General features: G+C 43.4%; 1 protein-coding gene across 2 annotated transcripts in view; it reads right to left on the reverse strand.

Annotated features, from left to right (window-relative positions):
* TNC (tenascin C) overlaps positions 1-18,877 on the reverse strand; it is a 77,872-nt gene that overhangs the window by 8,784 nt on the left and 50,211 nt on the right. The window contains exons 13-19 of one of the 2 annotated variants that reach the window (XM_059486274.1): positions 12,541-12,813; positions 7,957-8,079; positions 6,213-6,356; positions 4,906-5,025; positions 3,208-3,351; positions 1,451-1,581; positions 398-530 (exon numbers count right to left, since the gene is read on the reverse strand). In XM_059486274.1, coding sequence (XP_059342257.1) covers positions 398-530; positions 1,451-1,581; positions 3,208-3,351; positions 4,906-5,025; positions 6,213-6,356; positions 7,957-8,079; positions 12,541-12,813 — 1,068 coding nt within the window. The remainder of the gene's footprint in view (positions 1-397; positions 531-1,450; positions 1,582-3,207; positions 3,352-4,905; positions 5,026-6,212; positions 6,357-7,956; positions 8,080-12,540; positions 12,814-18,877) is intronic. The other variant, XM_059486273.1, reaches the window with a different exon arrangement.

The following is an 18,877-nucleotide window of genomic DNA, read 5'->3' on the forward strand; positions in this document are numbered from 1 at the left end:
AATCCATCTGCTCAGCCCCCAGCACTGATCTGTGTGTGCCTCTGTGGTTTGCTTCATTTCAGCTCCAAACTCTGATTTGTTTCCCCTGCTCGCTGGGATCGATACAGGGAGAAATCAAAGTGTCAGCTGGATTTTAAAGAGTTCCTGCTGATTTTTCACATGGGCAAGGCAGGATGCTTCACCAGACTGTGAGGGTGATGCGGATGGATATTGGAATTTCATCCTGCCAAGGGAAAACAGGTCTGGGGGAACAGGGACTTTGCACCAACACTACAAACAGATTAATATCTTGTGTGGGGTCTGTATGTCCTCACAGCAGAGCTCAGCAGTATTTAGATTATTTTAGATTAATATTCAGAATTATTTTAGATATTTCAGGTTATTCTAACGTCCTTACTGGTGGTGAGTATGGTCTGGATGGTTTTGCTCCTCAGGGCCCCACTCAGGGCCTGCAGTTTCACCGTGTACTGCGTGGAGGGGCTCAGCTCTGTCAGGCTGTAGGAGGTTGTCTCAGGGTTTAGGATGACTTCCTATGGAGAAAAGAAATAATACAGGGAAATCTCAGAGAAATAAATCATAATGACCAGAATGGTTGCATATTTTAGTCTGTCACATTGTTTTTTGTCATAATTATTGATGGTACTTTTAAGCATCCAGATTAATTAATATAAAGCTACTCCTCTAAGATTTTTACCAAGCTAATATTTAAAAGTTCAATAAAGCCTGCCTGGAAATGAATGTTTACCATCCTAATGTACAAGCTGGGAGGTTTGAAAGCAAGGCAGCATAAATGCTTACATGTCCTGAATGTACAGATTGTGAAATTCATAAAAAGCTGGGGAACTCATCCTTTAGGACAAGGAAATGTTGCACTCCAGGCTTTAAAAGGCTGTTTTAAAGGACTGATTTTCAGTGTGCTTGGGGAATTTGCCTTCCTGAAAATTAGAATTCTCTCCATTGATCCAGGCTGGGCATCCAAAATTTTATTTTTTCTGGGATTCACCTGATTCATATTTAAGCATTTAGTGTAATTAATTATGTAGGAAGAAATTAAATTATAGGAGAATAAGAGGCAAGTTCATCCTTCCTTAGACAGCCCTTTGCACAGGGGTTCCCCTGACTTTAGAAAAGTGAGTCACATCCTTTGGGGGTTTGAGTTTACTCCATGGTATCTGTTTGGAATGAAGGAAAATGTTTGTGATTTTTTCTGTATTGTGAAGGGATGAAAGGCAAAATTCAAGCTGCAATGGAGCTTCAGTTTCAGGGTATAATGTACGAAAGTCCTTTAACTGGTTTTAAAAGCATTTGTGTTCAGTCTAGCACTGAAAGAGGCAGTGAGTATTTTTAAACGTGGTGTTTAAATTAAGGCACAGGATTATGTGGCATTGCTGGACACTTCAGAACATCTCCACTGCCCAGATGTGAGGCACAGCCCCTGGGGTTTATTTACCTTGACTGTGCCATCGATGGATTCATAGATCAGGAGATATCCAGTGACTGGAGCACGGGGAGGCCTCCAGCTCATCACAGCTGCTTCTGACTGCACCTCAGTGGCACTCAAATCCCTTGGAGCATCCAGCCCTGCAGGAGACACCACAGCAATTACAATCACATCCATACAAAGTCAGTTCCACAGGTTATCTAGTGGGCTGTATATTAAAACAAGCCAGGAAAACAAACCTTCTCTCCAGAGAAATTTGAAATGAAAAAACACTTCAAACTTAACTTTTGTGGTTAAGAATTAATTTTCCCATTGGTAGTTTAAAATAAAGGTGTTAACTTTATCTAAGTTAAAATATTGCCTTGTTCCAGGCACCTTATTTTATGAACAGTTGCACTGAAATGTCTTTTGAGAGAAAATTGTGTGCTTCATTATTTCTCACATGAAGACAGATTGGTATTTACATATTCCCAGGAAATAAAACTCTGGCTCCAATTATGCTTTTTTTGGAATAGGAAAACTTTTTAGAATAGGAAACCTTTATAGAATAGGAAAACTTTTCCTGCTTGATCTGACTCCAATCTCCAGCATCCCTTCCCCTCTGTGATTACAGGACTGGATTGGTGTGGCTCCCTAATTAATACCCTGGGACAAGCCGAGGCAGGAAAATGAGAACCATCCCTGATCCCGCTGATGCTCATGGAAAGCCACGAGTGTGAAACCAGCTGGGCACGTTCAGCAGCCAAGGAAGAGCTCCTACCCTGAGACTCTGCAGAATTGGTGATCTCATATTGCTATAAGTTTTGGTCCATTTGCATATTGGAGCTAATTGTCTAATTACAGCTTTAGGTTATGAAGTCTCATCCTCCTTGTTTTTCTCTCTTCAGCCCATATTGTTTGTGCTTTTGGGGCTGAGATTTGGACCATTTGTCCTTGGTCCCTGATGCTGTTGAGTCAGGGACTGCATGAAAGCCTCCAGTCTTTAGGTGAATCAGAAGGCAAAAGTGTTTAATAAAAGTAGTGGGTCTTTTTATAATGGGACTTGCTAAGGAGAGACTTGATTGGTTTCAAAGTAGGAACATCTCACACTATTGGTGAACTATGAATAGCACACGCTGGAGGGCTATATTTATAAATATAGAAAGAGTTATAGAAAAAGTGATAATAATTGTTTTAGTTCTTTCCTGTAAGATTCTCAGGCTCAGCCTGGGAGAAATTATCTCTGTTCTTTCTTCAACTGAACTGAGAATATCCACCTTGGCCAGCACCAGAGCCCAGCCAGGGCTGCACCCAAGATGAACCAAAATGGACCCAAAATGCACAACCGGGCACGGGGTCTCTCCCTTTGATCAGTTCTGCTCCATTTGCACCTTGCAGTTCATTGTCCCATTCCAGCTTTAGCCCAGGCAGTCCCACCCTGCTTGTTTTTCTCTCTCCAGCCCACGGTATTTGTGCTCTTGGGGCTGAGATTTGGATCATTTGTCCTTGGTGCCCAGCTGGAGCAGGAATTGTTTTGTCTCCCTGCTCTGTGCACAGAGCTCAGCATCCCCTGATGTGAACCCAGACCCACACACTAAAGCAGCACAGAATGTGAAAAAATAGAAAAGCTGAAACCCGAGGCATCACTGACAGAAAACCACCTCTGGTCAGCCCCAGTGGAGAAAGGTGATGCAAACGCTATCAAAACTCAGGTTTCCAGTGAAAAAGGCAGCAGAGGAGCACAGAGCAGGTGGGACTGGAAGGGCTGGCTGTGGGTGGGATGGCACCTGTGGTGAAGTGCGTGGAGAGGCTCTCGCTCCTCTGCGTGTCCTTCTGCGCATGGACGCTCAGCCTGTACTCGGTGGCAGGCTGCAGCCCCTGCAGGTCGTACTCCACCGTGTTCCCTGACACCAGCTGGGTCACCTCCGGCTCTGAGAACAGAACACACAAATAGAGAGGTTGATTGCATTCAGACACATCGTGGTCTGTGGTATTGTCAGGGTTCCCTGTGGCAGGAAGGAAATGGTGAATCTGACTCCATATTCTTAGAAATATTATATTATATTATATTATATTATATTATATTATATTATATTATATTATATATGTCATATCATATTATATATGTCATATCATATTATATATGTCATATCATATTATATATGTCATATCATATTATATTGCATTATATTATACTATATCATATCATATTACAGAATGCCATACTAAACTATACTAAAGAATGGAGAAAGGATACTTACAGAAAGCTTAACAAGATACTTATTAAAAATCCGTGACTCTCCAGAGTCCCTACACAGCCTGACTGTGGTTGGTCATTAAGTCAAAACAATTCACATGTTGGATAAACAATCTCGAACCACATTCCAAAGCAACAAAACACAAGACAAGCAAATGCGAGAATATTTTTGGTTTTTTTTTTTTTTCTGAGGCTTCTCAGCTTCCCAGGAGAGAAATCCTGGCAAAAAGATTTTTCCAGAAAATATGATGGTAACAATGTTGTGCTCAACTCTGTGCTCCACTCACTGATTTCTGTTATTCCTAGTTGATGCAAATGCAGAATGATAAAAGCCCATGGCTGTGCTAGCACCTCTTCTGAGTCTGGGTTCCACCAGAGCCCTTTCTCTAAAAGTGTGAGCTCTCTCTAGTGTTCACAGGGATTATAACACCGCCTCTGCTTCCCAGGAATCTCCCTTGTGTCCGCTCACGGCTGAATCGAGAGTGCTGAATTAAAACCATCAATGTTTAAATGCTTCCAGCAAAGCCCCTTCTCCAAATAACAGCCCCAGAGCTCCAGGGGCATTTGGACAGCTCTGCCAGGGATGCCCAGGGTGGGGTTGGTGGAGGATCTGGGTAGGGACAGAAGTTGGATTAGATGATCCTAATGGGTACCTTCGGCTCTGGATATTCTGCGATTTTCCTGGATTTACAATCAGCACCTCTTGAGAGCTTTGACCTTTCAGCCCCTCAAGCCATTTCCAGCTGAGACAGAGTAGAAATTTTCCAGAGTAGAAATCTATTTTTTTTTAGGTGAAATGTACATCTTTGAGTTAAGTCTGTAGTTAGAAAACATAGCTATGTAACGTGACTGCAAAAGCCTAAGCTCAGAGAAACTGCTTCAGTGAAAGACAGAGATTAAGGGAAGGAGACAGAGGGTCATAAAGAGAGACAGAGACTGCTGTGAGAGCAGGTGAACCTGACCTAAAAATTCTTTCTGATAAAGAAGAACTAGCGGCAAATGTCACATGAAATTCGTAAAAATGAATATGTATGAACCTGTTGTGAAATTGTATGCATATGTATTTGAGAGGGAGATAAAAAGGGACCTGAAGTTCCCAGAGATACACATGTCATTTTAGAGGAGCGATTCCCACACGTGTCCAGTGCTGTAATAAACATACCGGCTTTACAACTTTCACAAAAGTTGTGGAGTTTTGTTTATCTCCACAAAACACAGCTCCTCTCACCTTTCTCAGAAGAGTAGGACACCACGTAGTTATCCACAGCAGCAATTGCTGGCTGCCAGGTTGCCAGAGCCTCAGAGTCTGTGATGTTCACCACTACCAGGCCTGATGGGCTGTCCAGAGCTGGAAGAAAAAACAGATTGAAGGAATTGGACAAAAACAGATTGAGGGAATTTGACAAACATTCTCAGCTCTGTGCAATGCTCTGCTGTAAATTCATGAGAGAAAATGCCCAAAACTCAGTGCAGCTTTTATGGCTCCCTCTGGAATAGTGGAGTTCTGCAGGAAAGACGTCAGTGCCTATGAACAGACACCAAAACCTTCTCTGGAAAGGGAGGTCAGTGCTGGAAGAGATGAAATTCTGGGAACAAACAGAACTAACCACTTTCTCAGATCACTCTTGATACCATCAATCTCAACAGCTCTGTCAAAGCTGACATATTTCTCCCAACACTCTCAAATCTGGGTTGTTTTTTTGAACAAATTCAGGAGACAGAGCTGGGAAAAATAACCAAAGTGACAGCAGCTGATGGCCACTGTGACCTTCCAGCAGCTTTTTTGGAACAAACCAATCCCACAGCCAGCCAGGCATCCAAAATGCCCCCATGTCCTGCTTTGCCTCCTCTCAGGACTCCACTTTTCACACAGGTTTATGCTCTCCCTGAATTAAGATGGGATCTTTGCCTCCAGAGCAGCTGGAATGGGTTATAAATCTCCTGTCATTATCAGTGCTCATCATCTTGTTCTTTGCCTCAGCTCTCTGAATGTTTGTCAGCCCCCAAAAAGAATAGAAGGAGGGGTCAGCAGGAGCAGAGTGAGCCCTCATTTCCTGCAGGGATATTTAAAAAAAAAAAAAAACAGGAGACAGAATACTGAGAAAAACATTGAGAGAATATTGAAGAGAATGTTTTTATGCTTAGGACAGTCTGGAGCCTGGGACACGTGAAGTCCACAACAGAAACTGGCCTGAACTGCTCAGCTGAGCTGGGCCTTGGCTCCCTCATCACAAAAACAGCAATAATTTAAAAAAAGAACCAAAGGAACTTCTGATTCTTTCTAGTGAATTAGAACTTTAAATACATTAATTGTCTCAATCTCACAGGTTTATTTAGCATTTAGCAAATGGGAGCCTGACCAGATTACAAGTTCCATCTTTATGTAAAATGCAAAGACAAAGAAGGAGTGGGACAAAGAGCTTCCTACAGTTTGTGTGGGCAGCAAGAATGGGATCTTGGTGAGTCTGCAGCTCCAGTGTCTGAGTCAGATGAGCCATTTAAAGAGCTGCTATTTGCTGCTTTTATTATTATTACCTGTTTTCAGGATGCCAGAGACAGGCTCGCTTTCTTCAAAGCCTTTCACAGAGATGACGCTGACGTTGTAGTCCACACCTGGGACCAGCTTCACCAGCTTGGTCCTTGTCTTGCTCCCTTCGACTGTGACAACATTTGGAGTACCTAGGATGAGGCCAATGCCAAGGATGAGTGACACAATACTCCAGGGAATGCTTGAAGGGTGTTTTTCAAGTTAAAGATATTTTGGCCACTATGGATGTGATTTTACAGCAGGAGAGGAATTTTCCCAGTTAGTTACAACCACCGGTGTCAAATATTGTTGCCGTAACACCTAAATCTAAACCACTGCTTTGTATTCAGTAAGAAAAATTAACATTTTTAGTGGAAGGTGTCCCTGTCTGTGACAGGGATTTGTAATGAGATCAGCTTTATGCTGCCTTCCTATGCAAACCATTCAGTGATTTCTGTTCAGAAAAATACAATTTCCCAGACAAGGTGTAAGCAGAAAGCCCAGCAGTCTCTACAAGGGAGTACAAACACCTGGAGGACAGGACTTGCAGTTTAGATCTGCCTTGTTTGTGATGAGGGCTGGAAGATTCTCCTTTACCCCCCTCATTTAGATTAAAGATACAGTATTTGTTATTTTGAAAGGTGCTCTATGTGTGGCTGAGGACTTAGCACCCATCTTTGCTCCAAATTCTGGGTTTATTCCAGGAAAGCACTTAGAGAAGTGCCTAACTTTATGATTGGATTCCTGTTCTTCTGTGGGACCAGTGTATTTAAAGCTGCACATGTGCTTCCAGGCTATATTGTCTAAAGATCTAAATCTTTCCTTGTCTCAGTCAACAGCAACAGCTTTTTTGTGCTGATGTCTTTTGGTGCTGATGTCTTTAGTGTTTGTTCTTTAGCTGTTTCCCTTTAGAGATGTCCCTAAATTAGGTTTAAAATCTGTTGAAGCACAGGAAGCTTTTGAAGTTGGACACTAAACCAGAATGACATAACGTTGGGGAGCACTGAGTAAATCACTGCCTTGAAATTTTATTGTAACCATGGGTTCTGATTATTGTTTCCAAGGGCCATCTTTTACAGTGTGCTCAGCTCATGAAGTGCCTACAAAATAATGACAGTTTGGAAACTAATCCTTGCTGAGGAGGTTCAGACAAAGACTTAGGAGCACAGCTGTGACCGTGTTCACAGGGGTCTCAGGTTGAGGGAAGAGACGAGGATCTGACTCCATGTTTCAGAAGGCTTGATTAATTATTTTATGATATATATTACATTAAAACTACACTAAAAAGAATAGAAGAAAAAGTTTCATCTCAGAAGGCTAGCTAAGCTAAGAATAGAATAGAATGAATAACAAAGGTTTGTGTCTCAGACAAAGAGTCTAAGCTAGCTGGGCTGTGATTGGCCATTAATTACAAACATCCAACATGAGACCAATCCCAGATGCACCTGTTGCATTCCACAGCAGCAGATAACCATTGTTTACATTTTGTTCCTGAGGCCTCCCAGCTTCTCAGCAGGAAAAAAATCCTAAGGAAAGGATTTTCATGAAAAGATGTCCGCGACACACAACCACTCCAGCATCCCCCTCTGAGCCCTGCCCATGGGATGTGGTTTCTAGACAGAGGTTGGCTGCACTCCCCCATTCCTGAAGAAGAAAAAGAGGTGATCTGTGCAAGATCACCTGGGGGATGCCCTGAAAGGAGGGATGGTAGCCCAGCAAACCCCTCCTGCTGTCCCTGGCACCCCAGCTCACCTCCTGTGACAGGGACGTAGGAGATCCGGAAGTTTTCCACGCGGGATCGAGGGGGGGTCCAGCTGACTGTGGCAGCATTTTCTGTGATGTCAGAGAAGGAAATCCCCTTGGGAGAGCCAACCACTGTCAAAGGAGAACACAGAACACACCACACAGGAGGAAAAGGTGAATTGTTAGTTTGTCAGTCCTTAGTCCTGTTTATCAGTCCTTGATTTGTTTTATCACCCTAAACCATGAGCTGGTGCTGTCAGTGTTCTGCTCTAAACAATATTCCTGCAGATGGTACAAAACTGAAGGATTCCATTACAGCAACAACATATTTGCAACAAATTTTCCTTTTTTTCAGGACCAGTCCAGTATTGCATAGGTTAAAAATACCCAATGTGTATCTACATATAGAAATAACAGAGACTTCAGTGCTGTAGAAAAGCATGAGAAACATGCACAGAAATAACATTCTGCTATCCATGGTATGCTGTATTTAAGATTTTTTCTATCCCAGTTTCACTTGGAGGATTTTTAGGCTTTCCACTGAGCCCCAGAGCCCTCTGTGACACACAGCAGTGACAGCCATGGACAGATCTCCCTTCCTGAGCATGAAGTTCCTAATGCAGGATGCTCCAAGGAGACCTGGATCAGGTGTGGGAGCCCCTCAAGGCTCCTCTCAAGGACTCACTCGTGGAACTTCTGTTGGCTTCAAACCAGAAGCAACAAGTTTTTCCTCCTGGAACCTCTCTCTGAACTCATGATTTTCTTTCAAGCACATCCATCCAGAGAACATCCAAGTACAGCCATAATGGGGAAGGCACCTGCAGCTCTTTGTCATAAAACTCAGCCTTTCCCTGTCAAAACCTGAGCACTGCACTTGCCCACCTGACTTAAATCAGTAAGCTGAGGCAAACAAAGCCCAAATTTTACCAAAAATAACCCAAGAGTAAACTCAGCATATATCTGAAACATTCCAGTTGGAGGCTTAATTAAGATCCTGCAGAACAAGCATGGAAAGGGCTTTGGAAGGACGTGGTAAAAAGAGCTGCCTCTTCCAGGTTTACATTGAGCATCCCATTTCCAATCTTTCCAGATTTTTTTGGCTGTAACCAAAACAACCCTGAGGTATTAAAAAATAAACATCACACACAGAGCAGGCCATGAGTACAAAGAGGAGAGATCCCAACCACATGAAGAGGAGTGGAGACAGGCTGAGAGCAGGGGAAGGGGGGCAAGAGGAGGAAAAATAAAATAGGGATTGGGCTTGAAATAGCTTGGAAAGAACATTTCTGCAGGAAAGGAGTCAGAGGCTGTTTGTTCTATGTGTCCCCAAAGCAGCAGGGCACTAAATCAACTGAAAGGCAAGGAAAGAAAAACAACTGAGCTCTCAAGAGAAATGTAAATTATGTTTCTGGAGCTCACTAGAAGTGTTGTATTGGTGAGGTTTGCTCACAAGCCAAGGGAAGAAAAGAATTACAGATAAGAAAGGAAGAAAGGTGGGGTTGGAAAAGCCACGTGGCACAAAATAGTGCTGCTGGTTTGGGTATAGGCTGAAGGAAATGAGAGAAAATAAAGAAAAGGAAAAGGAAAGATAGAGAAATATAGAGAAATTAGGAAAGACAGAGAAATTAAAACTAGATTGGTTTTGCTTTACATTATAGGTGGCCTGAGAGGCTGAAGAAAAGGAGAAATGGTGATTTTGGAGACCAAACAGATGGACCAGTGCTTGGTTTGCATACACATGGAGAATTTCAGCCTTTCCCAGAAAATAAAATCCCCAATCCGTCCCACTTGGACTCTGCTGTGCACATTTCCATGGGCCTCAGGCTTGTTTTCTGCACCGGGTGAGCTGCATGACAAAGAGCAGTAAGAAGAGCTTTGATGTGAGTTTTCCACATCCCCAAATTCCCCAGCTGCAGCTTTCCTGGGAGGGAACCTGGCAGGAAACACAATGGACCATCAGAGAGAGCATCTGTCCTGGAATGAGTCCCAGAGGTGGGAGAGATTTGCACCTTGGAGCATGGGGAAATGAAAACTAAATGAATTAAATCATCTTCTTGGGCTACCTGAAAGCCAGAATGAAGCAGGCATGGAAAGCAGCCAGTGAGCTCCTGAGCTGGCACTCACAGAGAACCTCAGGGCATCTGTGGGGCAGGCACAGGTAAATTATCTTTATCCTTGAGCATTGTCCCCAAAGAAGTGTGTGAGGGACAGGGAACTGTTAAAGCACCCAAGGTACCTGAGAGAAGCTGTTTTTTAGGGATTTTTTTGCTAATTGTTCTTTCACTCCCAGGCAGACTAGAGGAAGATGTTCCCTGGCTTTTTTCTCCCACTCAACAGCAAGCAGCAGGTTGCATTAATCACAAATCAAGAGCATGTGAAGTGTTTTGTGATCATCTCAGGGAAAAAAAAAATGCTGTCACAGTGTGGCAAAACACCACTGGAAGAAGAGGAAAGGAGCAGCATGAGACTCACACCTCCCACAAGGATATTAATTGGACCATAGATGTGTTGTGATCTCCCAGTGGGGGTTAAATTGCAACTTAACTGAGATTTTACAGATAAAATTCTAAAAGGCACCAACTCTGAGAGCAGCAGTGGATAAATTCCCTCTTCAGGAATAGAAATATTTCCTTGCAACCACTCTGGAAATGCTATAAATATCCATATGTTTGTGCAATAATCCACTCCTAAAATAGAAATTAGTTGTCTGCCTTGGCAGCCACCCACCCAATGTGGTGTAACCTGCAGCCCAAATTATTTAGCTGGGTTTTTGTGGCTTTATTGTCCATTATTCATGGGCTATTTACAGCTGACAAACATCTCTTGGGCTATTGGGCTCCAGCAGGTGACATGTGCTAAATCTCCCTGCAAGGCTGCACAGGGATATGGTTATGAGGAAAATGATAACTCTCAGTGACTTCCATAAATATTCTGGAGTCACTGAGGATGGGGATCTGCTGCTGAGAAGTGCAGTGGGCTTTAAACATCCCTCTCTATTAGAAGTTAACTGCTTAAGGCTCATTTGTGTCCTTTTTTGTCTAGGGGTATTAATAGTTGTTTTGTGACTAGGTTGATAAACCATGGCTGGAGGGTTGAGAGTTGGTCAGTAATTCATCGATTGTCTCTAGGGAGGGTAGTGAGAGAGCTGGGAATGTTATTGAGATGAGGATTGGTGGGATTCCTAGGAAGGATGGGCTTGAATATTGGTGGAAGAAGCTTCAGTTCATGGTCAGGTTCAGGGAGTAGTGCTGGCCAAGGGGGGCTGCTGGTGCAGGTTCTGCTTCATGGAAGTGTCTGGGGCATGGTGAGGGCGGCCTGGCTGTTTGTGGCAGGGATGGGATGGCAGGAGGGCAGCTGAGCCCACAGGCAGCAGGGTGGAGGATGAGGAAGAAGAGAAGGAGAAGCTGCTCAACATTGAGGTATTGCTGCTGGCAAATGCCTCCTCTGGGCATTCCTGCTGCTTTGCTCACTCATGGAACTTAGAATTACATCCTGAGCTGGGAGGGACCCAAAGATCATCAAATCCAGACCCCCTCCAGCCAGGGGAACTTGGGTGTGGGACCAGCTTCTCCCTGATTTGTCCATCTTTGTTATCAAAACTCCCTCAGAAATCAGGTCATATAGATACAGCAAGGGTCTGGAGATTTAAATCTCTTATCATTACCCCAGTTTCAGAAATCCTATGAAACTTAAGATCCTTGTCCCACTCTGCATATAAATAGAGCTCTTGTTAGAATCATTGAACCACAGAATATCCTGAGCTGGGAGGGACTGAAGGGATCATTCAGTGCCACCCCTGTCCCTGTCCCAGAGCAGAGATGGGAGCTGCCCCTCGGGAGGAGCTGCAGCCCTGGTGAGATCTCCTGTCTCATCACTTTCCTCCATTAATTAATGTGATTTCAAATTACCACATTTTCACAAGCTCAACATTTTTCAAAGACCAAATTTATCTCATGAGACTTTGCATCATATGCTTCAGGTTTGAATGTGTTTCAGAATGAAACCACGATTTTGGTGTGGATAAAAAAGATTGAAACACTTCATTCAAAAGTGCCAAAATGAAACGCTTCAATTATGAACCTGAATCAAAGCTTTGATTTTGCAAAGAAACTCAAGTCAATTTGAATTACCCAGCACATGTTGCTCCTGGTAAGATCAGTCTAAATTAATGATGCTTAGGCCTTTGCTGATCAAGCCATAAATAAACTTCTCAATGGCCCTGGTAAATTCATTTTGTCATAACTCTTTCCTAGGGAGGTAAACTGTTGTGCAGAGCTGAGATGCAATTAGTCACAGAAAATCACTGAAAAGGCTGATGCACAGACAATATTTCTTGGCCCTCAAAGACACTGTTTTAATTGCCACACTCTGCTGCCTAATTCCTGACCATTAAAGTAATTTAATTAAACCGTATTAAACAGACAGTGACGAAGCTTGGGAAGCTGGGGCTGATTACAAACAACCACACCACAATGAAACGGTGACTTGGACAAGGGACATGCAGGAGACACTTCAGGACACCTGTGGGACAGCACGAGCTGGCTGTGAGGAGGAGCAGGGAATGTCACACTTTTCCCTCTGCAGAGACAATACCTGTGGATGCTATTGTGTTTACAGGCTGGGAACGTTGTCCACTGCTAATTCCATAGAGCTCAATCTCATATTCAGTGCCCTCTTTCAGCCCTGTTATGTCCTGGGTGCGCTCATGGCCTGGCACTATCAGCTCCAGGGGGTCAGATTTCCTTTTGGTGTCCCTGATTTTTAGAACAAAGCTGTTGAAAACCCCTTCATCTGCAGTCCAGGAGAGACGGAATCCATCTGGGGTTGCGTCTGAAACCAGGAGGTTGTCAACCTCGGGTTCTGCTTCTAAAAAAGGAGAAGATAGCAGTGGGGAAAAGAAAAAATGATTTTTTAATCAGTTGATCAGAAACCTGCCTGAGGTCTGGCTATAGCAGACTGCAAGAATCCGACCACAGTTCAAGCAAGGGAACAATCTGCCAGCTATTAAAAAAAAAAAAAAAAAAAAAAAAAAAACCAAAATAAAATATTAGTGTTATACAGAAGAGGATAAATGTGAGTGGGTGCAGGCCCATTATAACTTTCACTCTTGAACAGCAAACCACTGCATGGACACACAGGTTTGTCTCCCACATGCAGAGTTGCACATGCTAAAGGTGAGTTTCCTGGGCATTGATCCCTCCCTACCTGTGTGACACATTTATGGCCAATAAAAGCAAGCTCTTGTTACAGAACTACATGTCTGGAACATTGTCAGAGCTCTCTCTGCAAGGAGGACAACATAGAAGCCACTGAAAATTCTTTTTCTCCATGCAAACCCCGTATTTCATGCACTTCTGGCATCTGTGATGATTCTGATCTGATGAATCCTTTACTGTGCTCTTAAACAGCAAAGGGGAACCATGAAAATTCCTCTCTTCAACAGCACCCTTCAATCTAAATGCAAGAGCTGCTGCCTTTGGTTAATGAACCCATTCAAAAGGATCCCAAGGGCTGTAAGTAATTAATTACCTGCAAAACACCTCTAACTCATATGGTCAGGCACCATTAGCTAGAGAAATGCTGCTGGAGTGGTTGTGTCCTACAGCACCTCCAGTGCAATCCTTCCTTCCACACACAGCCAATCCTATTTATTTCCTCTCAAACCTCCCACCAAATGCAATACTGCCTTCCACACGCAGCCACTCCTATTTATTTCTTCTCAAACTTCCCACTTAATGCAGTTTTTCCTTCCACACGCAGCCATTCCTATTTATTTCCTCTCCAACCTCCAACCTCCAGTGCAATCCTTCCTTCCACACATATCTATTCCTATTTAATTCATCTCAAACCTCCCACCCAATGCAATCCTGCCTTCCACACACAGCCATTCCTATTTATTTCCCCTCAAACCTCCCACCAAATGCAATCCTTCTTTCCCACACAGCCAATCCTATTTGTTTCCTCTCAAACCTCCCACTAAATGCAACCCTTCCTTCCACACACAGCCAATCCTATTTATTTCCTATCAAACCTCCCACAAAATGCAACCCTTCCTTCCACACACAGCCAATCCTATTTATTTCCTATCAAAACTCCCACCAAATGCAGTTCTTCCTTCCACACACAGCGAATCCTATTTATTTCCTCTCAAACCTCCCACCAGATTCCCCTTCCCAGCTTCGCTGCTGCCCAGCCAGGAATGTGCAGATGAGAGCTGATGGTTCTGGGGCTGGAGAATCAGCCTGCAATCCTTTCCCAAGAAAGCTCAAGTGCTGCTGGCACACAGCAGCTCTGATGGGGTTGGAAGCATGAGCTGGTTTGAGGAGAGAGGTGCCAGCTTTGGGGTGGCAATGATCCCACTGTGGGTGGAATTACACAGAGAGGGAAAAGAGGAGGCCATGGGAAGAAGTCCATGGCTGTTCCTGAAGCTCCTGGTGGCTGGAACGTGGGAGGATGCTGCTGTTGGAGAATGCTGATGTGCCCAGCTGTTAACAAGACGAGCTCTGCATGCAGCCATTCTTCTTTCAAGACTTTGTTAGAGGTACCTGCAAGACCAGAAGGAACTTTCACCCCTCAGGCCCCCACATGCTCCTCCACAGGATCCCTCAGAGTGAAACATCCAGTTAAAGGGAACACAATTCCACTGGTCACAACGGAGTTACGTGGAGCCACGATGCAGAGAAGGATGCAAAAAGCCAAAGTTTGCACGAAACATCTTCCATGTGAGAAGGAAATTGAGAGAGAAAAAGGGTGGAAGGGAACAAAATTTGCTCACATTGAAATACCTGTAACAGCCAGAGCGCTCAGGGGCTTTGTTTGGTGCCCCTTGGCAAACCCATAAAGCAAAACCTCATAGCCAATGCCAGTAATTAGGCCTTTGAGCTTCAGCTCCCTCTGGGCTCCCGAAAGGAGGAACTCCTGTGGGTCCAGCAGCTTGCCAGAATCCACCACGACTACTAGAAAGTTGTCAAAGGCATTCTCCGATGCCATCCAGGACACTGTGAACCCATAGGGGTTCACATCTGACACTGTAAGGTTTTCCAGTGGGGGCATGGCCTCTAAAAGAAGGGAAGGTGCAAAAACACACACACAAAAAGAAAAAAAAAAAAAAAGAGGTGAAAAACATCGCAAATTAGAAAGTGTCACAGATTCCATCAAACAGAAATCACATTTTTCCCCCTAGTGTGGATGTAATAGTCAGGACCACAAAATGAGGATTTTCAATGGAGCTCAATTTTGAATTTTTCTCAAGGATGTCTCAGCACCTCCTCTCACAAGCTCCACTGGAACCCCTCCCAAGCTCCCTGTGTAAGGATATTTCTGCTGCTGCCCTTGCACTGTAAGAAAGTGATAACCAAAACTGCTTTAGAAATGCTGCACATAATGCTTTCAATTATTTTTACTTCCCTCCACTGACACTGCTTTAGGGACAAGCTCAGTTTGGGCATTCACAACTCCTGCATTTTGCTTCTTTACCTATTGCCTGTGAATATTTCCAGTGTTAGTTTTCTGTGCTGGAGGGGTCAGAGGTGCCAGAACAGGAACATTCATCACTCAGGGTCACAGCCAGTGCAAATCAGCTGCTGCTGGGCTCTGTTGACAACTTAAAGAAATTCCACTGATGGCTCCTTTTCCACATCAGTGTGACATTTGCCAAAGTGAAAAGATGTGGGAAACACTTCAGAATTTATCCACTAAGTCTCATCAAAAATAAAAGGTCACAAGTGTACTTTTTGTCAGTGTATTTTGCTCACTCAAAATCTGACAAGCCAAGTAGGAAGATCAGGTGGCTCTGCTAAGCCCTGGCCTTGATCCTGGAGCCCAGGCACTGCTTGTATTTCTCCAAAGGATTTGTCCAGCCTTGCTCTGTTGGCTCAGGAGCTGATTCAGCCAACCTTCCAACCACTCAAAACTCTACTCACTTCAAAAAACACCACTTAGTTAAAGGCTGAACCTTCTCCTGAAAAGGGCTTTGGGTTTGCTTTTGACATTTCACAAACACTGAAATAGATTTTGTTAAAACTTGCCATAAAAATTCCCCCCTGAAGAATTATCATTTGGAATTCCTTATGTATTAATATTTACACATTTGAGTATTTATTTTAGAGATATTTTTTGCATCTTATTTACTTCTAATCAAGAAATCCCCAAGATTCACATATTGGGCAGGTCTTTGGAAGGGAACATCCTGGGACAGGAGGTGTTCCAGGAGCCAGTCAAGTCTAAGCAGCAGGCAAAGTTCTCCCTCAAACTTCAGGAGATATAAAAGATTATTAGAAATGGGAGAAAGGCTCCAGAGGGGTCTTAATGACAGAATCATAAAATCACAGAACAATTTGGATTGGAAAGGACCTTAAACTCATCCAGTTCCATGGGCAGGGGTGCTTTTCACTATCCCAGCTTGCTCAGAGCCCCATCCAACCTGACCTTTTAACTCCCTTTAAACTAATCCTGCTCCTAGGAATTTTTTTAAGGTCAACATTCCTGTTCTGACCCCTCCTTGCAGCAGGTTCTCAAACAAACCCATCGCTGCTAGCAAGGCACTTCATGCTGGGGAGATCCTTTTTGGGCTGCACACATTTCCCCGAGCCAAGAAAGGGACTGCAAAGCTTGGAGGGGTACCTGTGGTGACAAAAGCAGTGAGGGGCTCTGTGGGGACACCTGCCCTGGTGGTGCCCTGGATGTGAATGTCATAGGCAGTGTGGTCTGTGAGCCCTGAGATGTGGGCGCTGCGGGCGCCCCCCGGCACCGTCAGCTCCTGGGCTTCCTGTGCCGCCAGGGAATCTTGGATTTTGATAACAAACGTGGCAAAGGGCCCGGCTCGGGTGGTCCAGGACAGGTTGAAGCTGTCAGGGGTAACGTTTGTGAGGGCCAGAGTGCCCAGCTGTGGCTCAGCCTCTGGGGGAGAAAGGAACACAGGTGAGCAGGCAGCTTTACTCAAGGGGGAATCAGCAGAGGAGGGATTGGAGGTGCTCAAAAATAATGGTTTAGTCTTGTTTTGCTGTGGCTGAATAAAAATAAAATAAAATAAAATAAAATAAAATAAAATAAAATAAAATAAAATAAAATAAAATAAAATAAATAAAATAACAAAATAAAATAAAATAACATATAAAATAAAATAACATATAAAATAAAATAAAATAAAATAAAGTGAATAAAATAAATAAAATAACATATAAAATAAAATAAATAAAATAAAATAAAATAAATAAAATAAAAAATAAAATAAAATAAAATAAAATAACATATAAAATAAAATAAAATAAAATAAAATAAAATAAAATAAATATAATATAATATAATATAATATAATATAAAATAAAATAAAAAATAAAATATTTTTTTAAAAGCAGCATTGCAAGAGCTATTTTCTCAGGTTTTGGAAAGAAGCCACTGAAATTAGTGCTGGCTTTTATATTTTTTCATTACATTTTCTTAAATAAACTCAACTTGCCCACTGAAATCTGGGCCTGGTTTACAGAAGCACCAACAACATGCACATGCAAATTGTGGGAGTTCCACACTGGGAAATTGATGGGAATACAGACCCACAGCAATTCCAAAATAGACAAAGTTGGATTCAGGCAGGAATCCTTGAAATCACAGTCCAGGTCCTGTTTGGTGTTTCTGTTGCCTGGAGTTGTAGATACTTCTATTTTTGGACTCAAAGGTTTATGAGGGATTTCAGGGATTATCTCAGCACTAATCTCAGGCCAAAACCTCCCTGGAATCCACAGATAAGGTGTTCCTCATCCTCTGATTAGGCACAATCAGAGAATGTCTAATAAACAATAAACCCCACAATAAACCCCACTGCTCTTGCTCTCCTTCCTGACTGTTCAGTGGTCAGGGCCCCTCCTTAAGAAACAAAAACTTTCCTTTTCTGCTGGAGAAAATTCAAATTCACATCTTTGCCCTGGCAGGAGAGAAACCTGTCCTTCAGGAGAGGGAGAGCTCCTTACCCATTCTCTTTTTAAACTTACACTTAGCACAAAAATCATTAAAGTTTCATTAAAGCCCAGAGAGAGAACAAACACGACCCAACAGTCAGAGGGTCAGAGAATTCTGTGCTTGCTCTCTGGGCTGATTTTCTAATTTTTATGTTTTCAATTGAGTAAGAACCAAGAACACCTTGGGAAATGCAGCCAGTGAGACACAGAAAAATAATGATGGAAGAGTGATCCATGCTGGGAGAAAAGTCAGAGAGAGGATCCCACCGACAGAGAGTGGTGAAAGAGTGAAATCTGTTTCTTTGCTAAAACAAGTACTGCTGCAAGATGTTCCAACTTTTGCTCATGTCCCTTATTGCAAGACTTTTTAATAATAATCCAGCTCCTTCTGTGGAACTGTCTGGGAAGAGGTGAAGGAAGTGGCCCCAATTAAGGACACAGATGTCACAGATGTCATGCTATCAACCAGTGACCATGGGTGCCTTCATGGCCAGCAGGGAAGGTACCACCATGGTGCTCTTGAAGACAGGCAAGGAGATGAGAAAATATCCACAAAGCAAACAGGCTTGGGTGGAAAACCCAGGAAATCTGAGCCCTCAGCCCCACATGCAGCCCAGAGAGGGCAAACTGAGCCTTTCCAACCTCATCCTGGCATGGCCACATTCCTTCACATGCCACCTGCATCCATGGTCAGGCACATTCCCATCATGACAGCCTGACTCCCAGGAATGTTACATGCAAAATGAGCTGGAATCATATCCTCAGGCAAGTCTCAGTGATCTCCTGCCATCCTGGAATCACCACCACCACCCAGGGGAAACAAGACAGGCTGTGGAGACTCAAAGGGAGCAATGCAAGGGACAGAGTGGTGGGCTGACCACCAAGAAAAGGGGAATTTGTGTTTTGAGCCCTGCTCTGTGCTAAGAACATAAAAATCCTGGGCAGAGAAAATATGAGAACCAGCAGAAGGTGGCCAG

Source organism: Ammospiza nelsoni, chromosome 20 (assembly GCF_027579445.1).
Source record: "Ammospiza nelsoni isolate bAmmNel1 chromosome 20, bAmmNel1.pri, whole genome shotgun sequence".
NCBI lineage: Eukaryota > Metazoa > Chordata > Aves > Passeriformes > Passerellidae > Ammospiza > Ammospiza nelsoni.